At 37.5% G+C, this 16,327-nt stretch overlaps 1 protein-coding gene across 9 annotated transcripts in view; it reads right to left on the reverse strand.

The window, feature by feature from the left end:
* Positions 1-2,828: 2,828 nt before the first annotated feature.
* Positions 2,829-16,327, reverse strand: part of DYNC1I2 (dynein cytoplasmic 1 intermediate chain 2) — a 176,991-nt gene continuing 163,492 nt past the window's right edge. For 8 of the 9 annotated variants that reach the window (XM_050751335.1, XM_050751341.1, XM_050751338.1 and 5 more), the window contains 3 exons: positions 6,678-6,818; positions 4,954-5,079; positions 2,829-3,461 (listed from right to left, as the gene is read on the reverse strand). In XM_050751335.1, the coding sequence (XP_050607292.1) occupies positions 3,348-3,461; positions 4,954-5,079; positions 6,678-6,818 (381 nt within the window). In that variant the 3' untranslated portion in view covers positions 2,829-3,347. The remainder of the gene's footprint in view (positions 3,462-4,953; positions 5,080-6,677; positions 6,819-16,327) is intronic. The other variant, XM_050751342.1, reaches the window with a different exon arrangement.

Consider the following 16,327-nt stretch of genomic DNA (forward strand, 5'->3'; position numbering starts at 1 on the left):
GGAGTGACTGTTCCTCAAACCTGTAAGGTCCTTAAGTTGCCAAGCAAAGGGGTCCCCAACCCCTGGGCTGCAAACCAGAACCAGCAGTGACCCATGGCAGGCCATGTAACAGGAGGTGAGTGGCAGGCAGGCAGGCGAGTGAGCAATACCACCTGAGCTCCCCATCCAGGGATCTAGGTTGTGTGAGCTCCTTCCTTCTGAGAATCTAATAATGCCTGATGGTGACCTGAGGTGGAACAGTTTGATCCCGAAACCACCTCCCAAACCTCCCTGGTCCATGGAAAAATTGTCTTCCTTGAAACTGATGCCTGGTGCCAAAAAGGTTGGGGACTGCTGGCCTAGCAATCAGCAAGATGGTATCGGGAAAGCAAGAACTCCTTTCTTGTTGCTGTGTAGCTTGGATTAAAAACAAAACTCAATGGGAACCCCATCACTAAGTCATCAAGAAGAAGCAAAGCTGTTGGCTATTTAACCTTAGCTTATCCTGAAGACTGAGACATGACACCAGCACCCTAGATGATAAGCAGCATCTGGAGCTGCACTTGGAGCTCCATTCTCTTTAGCATACATTTAATTATACAGTCTTCTCATTTAGAAAACTATTAGAATATCAATGTTGAAACGCTGGGGTTGTGGAAAAGACATTTAAAAATGCACTGCCTAGTGAGTGGCGGGTGACCACTGAAATTTATGACAGCGCTTTAGGAAAAAAAAAACCCTACTGGATTTCTGACTTAAAAATAATGCACTACTCAATATAAGGAAAAATAGTATGATATGCTTCACAGCAGATTTTCACTCATCCATTCAAGCCTTTCTGTATGGTTCAAGGGGTGGATATTACAGTCTATCCACACTAGTACAGAACAGACTAAAACATTCTAACAACACTGAAAGACTAGGACCAATCATTCCTAAAACTACTTTTCTATAGTTCCTCCCACTAAATTTTAAGTCATCCATTCCTTCGAGATGCAGTATTTCAGCATTATTGTAACAACATTTTATATAAAGAGACTTTCTAAACTTTATAGGGAACTGGATCTGTAAATAGGAAGAAAGCTTCTACCAATGAATATTTGGTTTAAATACCAAAAAATGATTATTTCAGAGATTTACTGCAAGTTAATTGTCTGTGAAGCTGGATATTCCTTAACATAAAGGTAATAAACTTTAATGTTCCATTCAAAAAGACAAAAACCAAACAACAAAAATTAAGAAATTAACCAGAAAGCTACAGCTTGTTTTCTTACTCAGAAAAAAAGTACAACTGATAAGGTACAATTTCTGTAACTGGATATTTTTCAAAATTATAAGCCTTTTAGTTCTAAAAGTATAAAGAACTGTGATGCACTTCTAGTCAACCTAATCCAAGCTTCTATATCCACACTGACAGTCTCAATACTTTCTCTTTTGCTATTATATAGTCAACTTAAGGTAATTCCTTAAAGTAAATTTGCGTGTTCCTAAAAATACAGACTAAAGTTGAATGGGCAAAGGTATACATCGCATTTTCTGGGGGAGAAGGGGAGAAGTCATTCCCAAAAAGTGAAACATTTAAACAATTTTATTCTTTCTTTCACAACTAAACACAACACCTGGAGTTTGAGGAACATCTGATTTGCCACAGGATTTCCAACCTTTTCTTGTCCATTATATTTTAACACTTGTTTTCCCTACTTTTAGTCATTTTTACAAACCAAAGGTAGAGATACAGTAACTACATGAGTAGTGAGTACATGAATTTTTCTATATATAGACAGTGTGACTGCTAAAATTGAAGATTTGACTCACAGACACTGCTACAATGAGATAACTTGAGATGTTGTCTTTGGTATATAATGGGCAATTATGGGGTATCAATTTATGAAACTGAATACAGAAAAGCAAAGAATTGCCTACTTTTCTATATTCAGTTTCATATATTGATACCCCATAACTGAGTAGAGCTGAGAGAAAATTCAGAAATCATTAAATCAAAACTTAATTCCCACATATAAAGAATGAGGCACAGACTTGGCTAAAATCACACTTCTCATAGGTGCTTCAGCAAGAATGAGAGTTTGGGGCCAATAATTCCAGGTCAATTATTCCTTACACTATACACTACTCATTATTTGGAAATTTCTCTCCCAACAAATCTTTGTTACAATTATTGAAAGAAAAATGTTCAAATTCTGATTTCTAATCTTTCTTCCTAGTTCATGTTCTGTTGAATAAAAGACAGTTACATTTCAGAAGTACAAAAGTTTGGGATCAAGTAAATCGACAATTTAAAGTAGATAAAATCAAGATCTGATCATAGTCCTTTCCTCTATTCCTGAAATTCACTGATTTCAATACTAATTCTTAGATATTTGTCACCTACCTTTCTGACTTGTAGACAATGCTGTGGCAACAGATCTCAAGATGTAGATTTTAATGCCAAAGTATGGTCCATCTGAGCACTTTGCCTTTATGGCTACTGAAATTATGAAATCAATTTCTCTCAAAGGTTTTACTCTCAGTGAGGTCACATACATAGTTCTTAATCAGTGAAAATTATAGGCAGCTTTCTATTTATCCTTTAAAGGAAATATGTCTTAGATGGAAAGAATATAAAGTAGTAAAACAAAAGTTAACCTAGGGGAAATTTTTTCACCAACAGATTATCTAGACATCAATTCACAATGCACTGGGAGATCTATAGTATATACCACATGGTATATTTAGAGCACACAGCTTTGAGATGGCTGCTTATAGCAGGAGCTTAAAGATATGGAAAAAATATATTTTATAAAAGATGGAAAAATTCAAGTTGTAAGGAATAAAAATGAAAATTTGAGAAGTTAACGCATATTTGTTTTTATTTATAGGTAACTACCACATGAATTATAAGGACAACAAAGGATGTCAGAATGGAACATGGATAGGTGTATGCATACTACGGCCAATGAGAAACAATGTTCCTATATATTATGGGTAGTGAGAACATTATCTGTGTCATAGGGAACCGTGATCATTTAAAAATATGCAGAACTTATTTCATCTGTGCTTTAGAAATAACTGTATACAGTGTTATAAGTTGAAAAGAATTCAAAATAATACCAAATATACACCTGTGTATTAGAATTCAAAAAAGCTGCTTTCTGTGAAGTCAATGAGCTATATTAAAAAATGACACAAATCCAAAACAAGATGCATGTTATATATAAAAGGACATTGTAAGTTGCCTTACTGCATTAAACCCATGGTTTAATCCATGAAATTTCCTTTTAATTATCATTTAGATAGAAGCATGCAAATAATCTTGGGATCTACTTAAGAACCTTTCCCAAATCCACTAGTTACACTCCCCTTTTCAGGAACTAAGCAGGTATTCGGGTAGCTGCTTCCTCCTCTGCATCAGCTCGGTTTGCATTTATTTCTGCAAGTGTTCGGCCAAACCGTGCCCATTCATCATTGCGGGGAACAGCAATCTGCTATTAAAAGAAAGACAATGTTTTATATACAATGAAATAAAAGATCATTTTACCCACTATTATTCAGTTTGTTTTCAAATAATTTTTCTGTTAAAAAGTAATAATTGACCTGAATGGCCTTTCCATAATTACGGGGACTATAACAATGATTTACAACATTTCAAAACAAAAGACGGTGTTTGTGAAGTGTGTTGTGACAGCCTCAGAAATGACTTGGCTATTATCACCACCAATCCAAGAGAGAATAACAATGATGCTTTGTAAATATAACTCCTGTGCACCATCTCATGGATTCTGCTGGAGAGGAATTCCTTAAAATTTTTTTTACTGTATTCTTGCATACAGTAAATAACTGAGTTTTTTTCTGTAAGAAACAATGTTTGAAGCATGGTTTCATAAGGGGGCTGGTTTCTTGTATTTTTGTTTGGAACATAAGGTAATCTTTCTTGATACCCTAACTCCTTCATCAAAAGCTATGCTACTATTCACTGCTTTAGTGTTGCACCGGTGGCAAAAGAGGCTTGTGATGCTTTACTTCATAGAGGCAGCTACATATATATATATATATATATACACACACACACACACAAAATTTTTTTTTTTTTTTTTTTTGAAACAGAGTCTCACTCTGTTGCCCAGGCTGGAGTACAGTGGCACGATCTCGGCTCGCTGTAACCTCTGCCTCCCAGGTTCAAGTGATTCTCCTGCCTCAGCCTCCCGAGTAACTGGGATTACAGGCATGTGCCACCACACCTGGCTAATTTTTGTATTTTAAGTAGAGATGGGGTTTTGCCATGTTGGCCAGGCTGGTCTCGAACTCCTGACCTCAGGTGATCCACCCGCCTCTGCCTCCCAAAGTGCTGGGATTATAGGTGTGAACTACCGTGCCGGGCCCCAATAACAAATATTTTCGATAACTGCCATTATAATATCATAGGAGTCTGACACTGTCATGTTAGGGCACAAACCACTCACTGTGGCAAATGGCTGTGCCTGCTTCTAAATCTACACTATCCAGTAGGGTAGCTACTGGCCACATGTGATTATTTACATTAAAATTAATTAAAATTAAAAATTCAGTTCTTCAGTTGTAGTAGCAGATATTACTTTTGGTTTCTACTACTTGGCTCAAATTAATGAATACAGAAAAATAAATCTTATTTCAATATCAAGAAAACCCCAAAGTCCACCTATAACTCCAAACTTCTCCCCAAAGAATTTCTAATTTCCAGCAATGCATGCTTCAAGAAACAAGGTACGTTCAATGTATTTATTATATTACCCTCAAAATCTGTTGCATGGGAGACAGACCATTTGGTTTAGAAAGAAAATATTTCAAGAGTTGCTTCTGTGGTAGAAAGTAAATTTTATCTTTACAACGATATAGTTTATACAACTCATAAACCTCAAAGCCTAGGGTTAGCCACAAAGATGCCTTTACTACAACGCAACTAAATAGATGTGTCAAAATTATAGGCAGGGAGTCCCATACCTCTCCCACATCGTATATAACAATCTGTCCTTCAGAATCACCCACAGCAATCTCTCTGCCAGAATGGGTCCATCTCACACGATTAAGAGCAGGATTACCCTCCACAGAAATGCTGGCAGTTGGTACCTAAAGTCATTTAAAATAAAGGACAGTGTTAAAAGTTTCATCAAGATTTCTATAAACATGTAAAACAGTAATTCTTCTCTCAATCTGGCTACATTTTTAAAAACAAAGATGAAAATAAAGAATTTCCCCAACTTTTTTCTTCTTCAGTGACATATTATGAATGACATTATAGTCAATCCTTGAAAATTGTTTGCGAAAGTAAGTCCTTGTATAAAAAATTCTCAGAAGATTAGACACATTATTTTGAAAGGTCTTCTCTTAATAAAGAGTCCTTTTTTGTTGTTTTAATGTCTTTAAGAAGTCAAGCTGTTTGAAAACACATGGCCAAAACCCATTTAAAAAGAAAACACTTCAAAAGCCCTCATAAACAGATTATGGTTTGATTGTAGAGGACAGGAATCACTTGTGCAGCGTGTATCTCTATCAGCTGAAACCTGTATTTGACTCATTGTTCCTAGAAACAGTTCATACTGAAGGTGCAGTATGAGTCTGTCTAAAGCCTCCTGTTCCATGAGCTAGCGGGAAAGAGCCAGGATGATGGCACCAAAACAATGGCACCAGCTCCCTGGAATCTGACTGTGCCTCTTCTTTGCTAAGGAAGAAGAGTTTTATTTGCTACACATGGAGCAAACATTCAGTGTTTGATTCAGACTAAAAGTATGATAAAATTTTTAAAAATTTTTGAAATTTGACAAAAAAATCCTTTGTATTAGTCATCCCCAAATAATTTAACCCCATACACAGAATACCAAAATAGTTATAAAGAAATATTACATTTCAATCCACATTTAACTGTAACCTCAAATCTCTAAGACTGAAATCCAAATAAAACAGAATTGGTACCATTCTAGGTAACTAGGAAGAGATGTGGGAGATCTGAGTTGACTCTCTCTCAACAATTGTTATTGATAGAAATACTAATATTAATTCTATTACCAATAGCAATATAAAAGAATTCTAAGAACATTTTAAGCTTCTCTAAGCTGGTAAAAATACATGTGACTAAAAATAAATAAGAGTTGCAATTAAATTTAATTGCTAATAAGTGATTTTAGTACAGCAATTAGGATATTTGACAGTTTCTATATTCATTTTATAGTAATACTCTGTTTTCAATCCTTCATGGAAAAAAAACTCATCAAAAATCAAAATACATTTTTCCTTCCTTCAAACAAATCAGGCTAAGATTAATGTTTATGGATGATATATAATGCTATCAAGGCTAAGAGATAATTTAGAAATTCAGAATTAAGGTTAACATACTTCAACAGTCTGAAACTATCTGCCTGCTAGCCTATGAATGAAAAATATCCCAGTTATCTTATGAATGAGACTTTGCCAGGACATTAGAGACATGATAGTGCTTTTCAGAAGTAAAAGGAAATGCCCCAGTACTCCTGTCAACATTATTTCTCCCTTTAGTTCTTCACAGCATGCTGTTTATTATTTAGGGTACAAAGCTTATTTGAATTCTTTGTGATGAAGCTACAATCACAGAGCCCTTTTACATTCTTTGGAATAAAAGGAATTTCGCAAATTATTCAATAAATATCCAATTTTCTATTTTTCAATGCAATTTTTGTTATTTTCCTGCTCACCTCTGTGTCATTATTGAGATTCCACAAATCCAATCTCCCCATGCCATCCACACAGGCAAACAGGGCTGGGTGGGTAGGTGACCACATAACATCATAAACATAGTCTGCATTATCTTCAAATGAATACAAAGGCTTGTTATTCTGAAGGAGAAAAGTTGATCTTTAGCATAGTCCATATATGACATACAAATCATTAAACTACTTATCACTGTTAAAAAAAAAAGACATACATTCAACAAGTATAACATTTTATGATATTTAACTCAGCCGAGAAAAAGTTCTATAATTTGTTTCACTACAGAATTATCTGGTATTATAAACTAAGAATCAACTATTGATTGCATTTTCCTTTTAACTTGTAGATGCCATACTGCTTAAAAAAAGAAATAGAACATGCTTCAAAAACATCTGTCAATGAGAAGATTCTGGGAAGATAACAGCAATAGCAGTGTACTTTTTAAATCTCCTCTAGATCTCCCCATAAACTCAGATAAAGCAATGAGGGCGGGAAGAGCAAAGATTCACAGACAGCATCTACAGCAGAATCAGGAAACAAACTTCCAAATAAAATCAGGTGGAAACAAACCTCTGACAACTACAAGACTTGCATGGTATCAGTATCTGTGTGGGAAGAAGATGAAGGAAGGCACAAGAACTTCTGACAGGTGGAGAACAGAACCTCAGTCATAGCAGATGCTCACTGGACAGTGTGGTGGGCCAATCTGAGAACAGCAGCAAAAACTAGGAGACAGTTTGGCACAATTCCGTTTATAAATACATTTGACCCTTGAACAATACAGGTTTGAACTGCACAGATCCACTTATACTCATATTTTCTTCTGCTGCTGCCACCCCTGGGACAGCACAACCAACCCTTCCCTCTTTCTTTTCCTCCTCAGCCTACTCAACTGTGAAGATGATAAGGAGGAAGACCTTTATGATGATCCACATCCATTTAATGCATAGTAAATATATTTTCTCTTTTTTATGATTTTCTTAACATCTTCATTTCTTTAGCTTGCCCTTAAGATGACAGTATATACTTCATATAACATAAAAACTATGTGTTAATCAACAGTTTATGTTGTCAGTAAGGTTTCTGGTCAGCAGTAGGCTATTAGTAGTTAAGTTCATTGGAAGTCAGAAGTTATATGTGGATTTTGAACTGCTGGGATGGGCGCTGGCACCCCTAACCCCTGCATTATTCAAGGGTCAACTATAAACGCAAGCAGACTACAGTGCAGTATAAGTAAGGTCTCCTGGTACAGTGTGGGTGCTATAAACTCTCAAAATTAACAAATCAAAGTTCCTTTCCAAGACAAAGTCTCACAGAAGAGAAACTGCTGGGAATAGAATCCCAGTTGTAGAATGCTGGACAAAAGAGACAAAGCAAAAAGTTCAGATAGAAGTGGTGGAGAGAAACAGAAAAGGCACATCTCAGAAAGCACAAGATACATGTATTTTCACTTCGCAAAAGCCAGAGAAGAGAGAGCTTTAACCTAGAAAATGAGCTAGGAAAGCTATCCTTGCCCATTCCCTCCCTCCTAAAAGTACAGAAAAATTCATTTCACTAGCAGACAATAGCAAAGAAAAGGATCTCAGATTCCATAAAAGTTATTGTGGTGTCAAGAAAATTATATGGGAAAGGAATAGTCTTTTGAAGAAATGGTGCTGGGAAGACTAGATATACATATGCAAAAGAATAAAGCTGGCCCAGGCGCCATGGCTCATGCCTGTAATCCCAGCACTTTGAGAAGCTGAGGTGGGTGGATCACATGAGCTCAGGAGTTTGAGACTAGCTTGGCAACATGGCAAAACCCCATCTCCATGAAAAATACAAAAATTAGCTGAGCATGGTGGCATGCACCTATAGTCTCAGCTACCTGGTGGATGGCTTGAGCTCAGGATGTTGAGGCTGCAGTGAGCTGAGATCACACCACTGCACTGCAGCCTAGGCGATGGAAGTGAGACCTTGTCTCAAAAAAACTAAAAAAAATAAAACAAAGCTGGATCCCTCCTTCCTTAAGTCATACAGAAAAATTAACTCAAATGTATCAAAGATCTAAATGGAAAGTAAAACCATGAAACTTTTTTTTTTTGTTCTTTTTTGAGACAGTCTCACTCGGTAGCCCAGGCTGGAGTGCAGTGGTGTGATCTCGGCTCACTGCAACCTCTGCCTCCTGAGTTCAAGTGATTCTCCTGCCTCAGCCTCCCAAGTAGGTGGGATTACAGGCATGCACCACCATGCTCAGCTAATTTTTGTATTTTTAGTGGAGAAGGGGTTTCACCATGTTGGCCAGGCTGGTCTTGAACTCCTCACCTCAGGTGATCCACTCACCTCGGCCTCCCAAAGTGCTAGGATTATAAGCGTGAGCCACCGCGCCTGGTCAAAACTATGAAACTCTTAAAGGAAGCATACAAGTAAATCTTTGTGTCCTTGAACTCAGAAATGATTTCTCAGTTAAGAAGCCAAAAGCACAATGACAAAAGAAAAAGTAGGTAAACTGAGCTAAATCAATATTAAATACTTTTGGGCTTCAAATGATATCATCAAGAAAGTGAAAAGAGAACCTACAAAATGGGAGAAAATATTTGCAAAACCATGTATCTGATACACCACTGTGTCCACAGTGCTTACAATAGCCAATAAGTATTAACACATGAAAAGATGCTCAACATCATTAGTCGTGAGAGGAATGCAAATCAAAACCACAATGAGGTATCACTTCATACCACTAGGATAGCTAGAATAAAAAAGTAACAAAGGTTGGTGAGGATATGGGAAATCAGAACTTTCATACCTTGCTGGGGAACGTAAAATGGTGCCGCCACTTGAAAAATAGTTTGGCAGTTCCTCAAAATGCTAATTAGTTACCGCGTGACCCAACAATCCCACTCCTAGGTATATACCCGAGAGAAATAAAAACTTGCACATTCACAGCAGCATTATTCACAATAGCCAAAAAGTAGAAGCAACTGAACTGCTCATCTGATGAATGGATAAACAAAAAGTGGTATATCTATACAATGGGGTATCATTCAGCTATAGAAGGAACAATACACTGATACAAGAAATATCAATATGAAGGAATGACCCTTGAAAACATTATGCAAAGTGAGAGAAGCCAGTACACAGTTGAATGATTCCATGAAATGTCCATGAACTGTCCATAACAGGCAGATCCAAAGAGACAGAAAGCAGACTGATTAGTGGTTTCCAGGAGCTGTGGGGGATAGGGGAGAATGTGGAGTGACTGCTAATGGGTATAACGTTTCTTTCTAAAATTTGAAAATGTTCTAGAATTAGATACTGGCAATAATGCATGCCTCTGTGAATATACTAAGAACCACTGAATTGTATACTTTAAAAGGGTGAATTTCATGGTGTAAGGATTTTGCTCAATAAAACTGTTATTTAAAAAGAAACTAATTTTAAAAGAAGAGATAAGGTGATTTAGAAAAAGTGATAAAGAAGATCAGCAAAGGTACATCTACAATGGCAGGTCCTGAAGAAGAAAACCAAAGCAGTAATACAGAACAAATACCAAAAACAACTCAAAAGAACTCTCCTAAAATAAGACAGCTTGAAACTACATATTGAAAGGGTATCCTGCGTATCTAGGAACACTGACCCTTTAAAGAAAAGGGAAAAAATCATTTGATCACCCAGGTTTTTAAAAAAAAACAAATTGCAAGTAGGGAAAAGAAAATCAGATTGTCATCAGACTTTGTGACAGCAATGCTTTTTTCCAGAAGTCCATAGAGTAACTAAGGTATGCAAAGAAAGAAAATGTAAGTCATGGATTTTATAAACAATCAAACTAACCTTCATAATCATATACTTTCGTGGAATATGGGAATAATGCACCTGTGGGCACCTTCTGTATCATATACTATAGAATGAGCTTCAGATGACCAAAAAGACCGAAGAGACGTTAACATAATGTCTGGTGGATAACCAAGTCATTTACGAGGGTAAACATCTCATTATGGAAACATAAACAATCTGCAACCACACACATTAATATGAATGACATCACAGGAATGCAAAATTGAGACTGAGAAACCCCACAGCACCAACTCGACAGAGATCAACCTGGTTTCTTCCTCAAGAATAAAACAGCAAGAAAAAAAAGAGGGATGCAAATCCTACTTTAAAGAGGAACTTAGAAGATAATGTCAATTGTGGCTGGGCTTGGTGGCTCATGCCTGTAATCCCAGGACTTTGGGAGGCCGAGGAGAGCCGAGGAGGGCCGAGGCAGGCAGATCACTTGAGGCCAGGAGTTTGAGACCAGCCTGGACAACATGCTGAAACCATCTCTACAAAAAATATAAAAATTAGCCGGGCATGGTCGTGGGCGCCTGTAATCCCAGCTACTCGGGGGGCTGAGGCATAAGAATCACTTGAACCCGGGAGACAGAGGTTGCAGTGAGCCGAGATCACGCTACTGCGCTCCAGCCTGGGCAATAGAGTGAGATTCCATCTCAAAAAAAAAAAAAAAAGATATGTCAATCGCAAATGGATGGCCCTCCTTTGGATCCTGCTTCAAATATACAGTAAAAAGAAAAAAAAATTGAACACTGATAGGCCATTTGATGAAAATAAGGAGCCAATGTTCATTGTGGGGGGTTTAATAATGATACGGTAGTATTTTTTTAAGAGGTTTTATTTTTTAGCGATACATATTGAATATAGTTGAAATGGTATGTATAGGTTTGATTTTAAATAATGCAGAGATAAGTATAGACAAGATTGGTTATGTGTTAACTGTGGAAGCTGGGAACAATAATGGTTTCATTATATTATTCCCTCTCCTTTTGTATCAGCGATTTTCCATAATGTTTTTCAATTGTGAATTAAAATTTTTGAGATATAGTAAATGTCAACAGCATGATCATTTTAATAGCCAAAAATGTTTGTTTTTAATTTAAAAACCAAAATTTTAATAAAACTTAAAACTAAGCTAAACACAAAAATTAAAAGTCTTTTTCTTTTACGATCACTGTCTGTCACTCTCCCTGATAACACTACCAAACGAAGTCTCACTCTGAGAAAGTGGTTTTCTTTTTTTTTTTTTGAGGTGGAGTTTGACTCTTGTCACCCAGGCTGGAGTGCAATGGTGTGATCTTGGCTCACTGCAACCTCTGCCTCCCAGGTTCAAGTGATTCTCCTGCCTCAGTCTCTCGAGGAGCTGGGATTACAGGCATGCACCACCACACATGGCTAATTTTGTATTTTTAGTAGAGATGGGGTTTCACCATGTTGTCCAGGCTGGTCTCGAACTCCTGACCTCAGGTGATCCACCTGCCTCGGCCTCCCAAAGTGCTGGGATTACAGGCGTGAGCCACCGTGCCCAGCTGAGAAGGTGGTTTTCAACCTAGGATGTGCAAAATCATCTGCAGAGCTTTTGAAAAATACAGATGCAGGGCTCAACTCCAGATGCAGTTCCTCGGATTCTGATGCACACCAATGATTAAGAACCACTGTGCTAAGGCCGCTGACTCCTGAGGTGATAGTGTACTTCAAAACAGCTTATTTTTAGGCAATGTTATGTCTTCCACCAAAGACCAAGTAATTCCACTCTAGGTATATACCCAACAGAAATGAGTACTTACGGCCATCAAAAGACATCTACAATTATGCTCACAACAACACTATTTGTAATGGCCCCAAACTGGAATTAATGCAAATACCATCAGCAGTAGAATGGATAAATTATGGTATATTTACACAATGGAATAGTATATATAGCAGAGAGAATAAATAATCTACAACTATACTAAAAAAAATGAATGAATCTCACAAATATAATGTTAAGCAAAAGAAGTCAGACACAAATGAGTATTTTTTTTTCTTTTTTTTTTTGAGGTGGAGTTTCGTTCTTGTCTCTCAGGCTGGAGTACAATGGTGCGATCTCAGCTCACTGCAACCTCCACCTCCCGGTTTCTAGCGATTCTTCTGCCTCAGCCTCGCGAGTAGCTGGGATTATAGGTGCCTTCCACCATGCCCAGGTAATTTTTATAGTTTTAGTAGAGACGGGGTTTCACTACGTTGGCCAGGCTGGTCTCGAACTCCTGACCTCAGGTGATCTGCCCGCCCTGGCCTCCCAAAGTGCTGGAATTACAATCATTAGCCACTGCACCTGGCTGAGTATTTTATACTGTATGATTCCATTTTTATATGACACAAAATATGAAAAAAGCTACATGCAAATTAGATTAAAACTTACTTGTATTTATAATATAAAAGAAGATTGTTAAATGTATCATGAAGTGGTTACTAGGCTGAGTACCTGGATGATGGAATAATCTGTACAACAACCCCCATGACATGATTTTACCTATATAAAAAACCTGCAAACATACCCCTGAACCTAAAAATTAAAAAAAAAATTCACCTACTCAGTGGACTAATACGCAGCCAGAGACAAAAACAGGATGCATTGTAACTGGGTAAAAGATGACAATACAAAGAAAAACAGGGCTGGGCGTGGTGGTTCACACTATAACCCAACCACTTTGGGAGCCCGAGGCAGGCAGATCACTTGAGGCCAGGATTTCGAGACCAGCCTGGTCAAGGATGGCAAAACCCTGTCTCTACTAAAAATGCAAAAACTAATTGGGCATGGTGGCACATGCCTATAATCCCAGCTGTCTGGGAGGTTGAGGCATGATAATCGCTTGAACCTGGAAGGTGGAGGTTGCAATGAACTGAGATCACCCCACTGCACTCCAGCCTGGCCAACACAGTATGGTCACGAGTCGAGCCATATTTTTACTAAGCTCTTTAAGGTTGCACGCTGAGTTGAATAGTGTCTTCCTAAAATTTGTGTCTACCTGATATCTGTAAATGTGACCTTATTTGGAAATAGGGCCTTTGCAGATGTAATCAAGTTAAGATGAGGTCATATTGAATTAGGGTAGGTCCTAAATCTAGCACGATTGGTATTCTTAAAAAAAGAGAAAAATTCAGACACAGAGACAAACACGTAAAATGCCATCTGATCACAGAGGCAAAGGCTGGAGTGACGGTAGCTGCAAGTCAATGAACAGCAAGGACTGCTGGCAACCATCAGAAGTCAGGAGAGAGACAAGAAACAGATTCTCCTTCAGAATCTCCAAAAGTAACTAGCCTCTCGACACCCTGATTTTGGACTTCTAGCCTCCAGAAATGTGAACGAATAAATTTCTGTCATTTTAAGCCACCCAGTTTGTGGTGATTTGTTATGACAGCTTCGGGAAAAGAATATAGATTACTTTTCAAAGCTGGGGTAAGTGGGGAGTTCTAGATTAATAACAAAGAGAGTCCCTACAGTGAACACGTGAAGATAATAGTGAGATGCTTCCCAGAGAACTGGGAAATAAATATGTCATCAATTTGGATCAGAAGAGAAATAAATGGATTCTCTTTCAAAAGAAATGAATTCCAAGGTCAGAAATACCTTTCTATATAACTTGACTGAATGTATTAACTTTTTGAGACCAAATGTGTCTATTAAAATAGAAATACAAAGAAACAATCTTACAAGGAAAATGAAGACAGCACCCATTCAAGCATCGTCCAGGAGAAAGGAGTCTCAACCAATAGATTTTGAGAATTACTACCCCATGGCAAGGCTAGAATGAATCAGGCTATCTTAGCTTGGTGCCATTAAACATTCAAATTATAAAACTCCTTTTGTTCCAATTCCTTACTCACCAAGCAATCTTTTGATTATAATTTGGCTTCCCATGTGGATTGTCTACAGGGAAACAATGAGCTGGTCAGGCTCACAGGAGTATCTGGACCTTCTGGCAGTTATGTTTTTCATTGTAAATTAATAAATTGACATTCTCCAATGTACCAGTGTCTTAGGAGCCTGTTAGCTCCAGTTAGCACTCCCTGTCTAATCAACTCTAGTATACTGATTAAATTGAGTTTCTGAATATGCAAAGGAGAGCCTGGACATTGGCCAGTAGCAACTTACTGAGGCAAATGCTGCTGTGCAGGCCTGGGTCCAGATGAATAGGCAGCCTGCCCTAAGAACACCCAACTTCAAAGCATTTTTTCATTTTAACTTGTCTAAATATGCAGAGTTGTTATTCTAAGGACTAGTAGGAACTTTTCACCCTGTTTAAATGCTGGTGCCCTCTGAGAGTTAACTAAGTAAGCTATTAAAATAAGGAGGGGTTCTAAGACTTATCAGAAAGTGTGAATAATTTCAAGATGTGTAAGGACTACAAAAGTGTGAAAACTCCCCCTTCCAGGAAATTACATTAACAATCTTAACTTTTCATCACTTTATGGTAAATACGGTTCTGATAAGCATTTGTGCACACAGCTCAAAATCCATCTTGTCCCCAAGTAAATAATTCTTATGTTTCAACAGTAATCTGTAACAAGTATGGTTAAATGTGGTAGAACATTAAGCGAATCTACCAGGTTTACCCATAATCAAACTCTTCTAGAATCCTTGTTACCCTGCAGCAGCTTTCACTCTTTATTCTCCCAACCATTTTTCAGACCTGCCAAAGTGCTTCTGTTGTGAATTTAAAATTTGGTATTTTGAGATGGTAACAGTCTTTTAAATATATTAGAAGCACTGTCTTATTGGTTTAAACTTCCATATATGGAAAATAATCTATTTCTGTTTGTCTTCTATACAGGTTGAATAGCCGTTACCAGAAATGCTTGGAACCAGAGGTGTTTCAGATTTCAAATGTTTTTGGATTTTTGAATACCTGCATTAGACTTACGGTTGAGCGTTCCTACTCTGAAATGTGAAATGTTTCAAAGAACATTTCCTTTGAGTGTCACATTAGTAGTCAAAAAGTTTTGAATTTTGGAGCATTTCAGACTTTGAATTTTCAGATTAGGGGGCTCAGCCTGTATTAAAAATAGTTGAGTTCAATAAAGTAATGAAAACAAGTTGATGAACCAGAACTCTGTGACTGAAGTATAAATCTCTGGCTAGGCAAAGATTAGTGGCTAGCTGTAGATGACTTTAAACTAAATATGAGGCTGTGCCAAATTGAGATTCCCAGGGATTTGTAGAGGACTCATAGAAAGAGAGAAAAGGAAGAAATCTTGTTTTGCTATCAGGGCAGAGCCAGATCTTAAGGACACAAAGGTACAGCAATATCCCACGATTCAGCCTTCCAGTTTATGAGGACTCAACTCCTAGAGTCAGAGAGCACTTAAAAAGTAGAGGCAGAGAAGCAAAACATTTAAAGTCTGTTAAATTCAAGAGTGTGAAGACTTTGGTTTAAAATGAAATTGGAACAATGTTTTTAAAGAGAGATTATTTAAAAACACTGCCTATTACTCTTTATCATTCATTATTAATTAACATTGCCCATCAGTCATTATTACAGCATAGAGGCTCTATCAGTTTTTCAGCAGGGCAGAAATAAATACCAGCAACACAATTAACCAGGAAGTGTAAATTGACGTTGGAGCCACGGTATGGCCAAATATAAAAGAATTCATCAACAGACTATTCCTTCTCTACCCTTCACAGAGTAGAACTACTTGTGTGCAGAAAGTTAGAATAAAGGGTGATTCTTCTGATAAAGTTTCAGAGGGTCCTTGGGCATTTGTAAAAACACCGTGTTCTACGGTGGCCCATCCTTTGTACACTAACATCGGAGGGACGTTGGGGGCAGGGTGA

This window comes from Macaca thibetana, chromosome 12, assembly GCF_024542745.1.
Source record: "Macaca thibetana thibetana isolate TM-01 chromosome 12, ASM2454274v1, whole genome shotgun sequence".
Lineage (NCBI taxonomy): Eukaryota > Metazoa > Chordata > Mammalia > Primates > Cercopithecidae > Macaca > Macaca thibetana.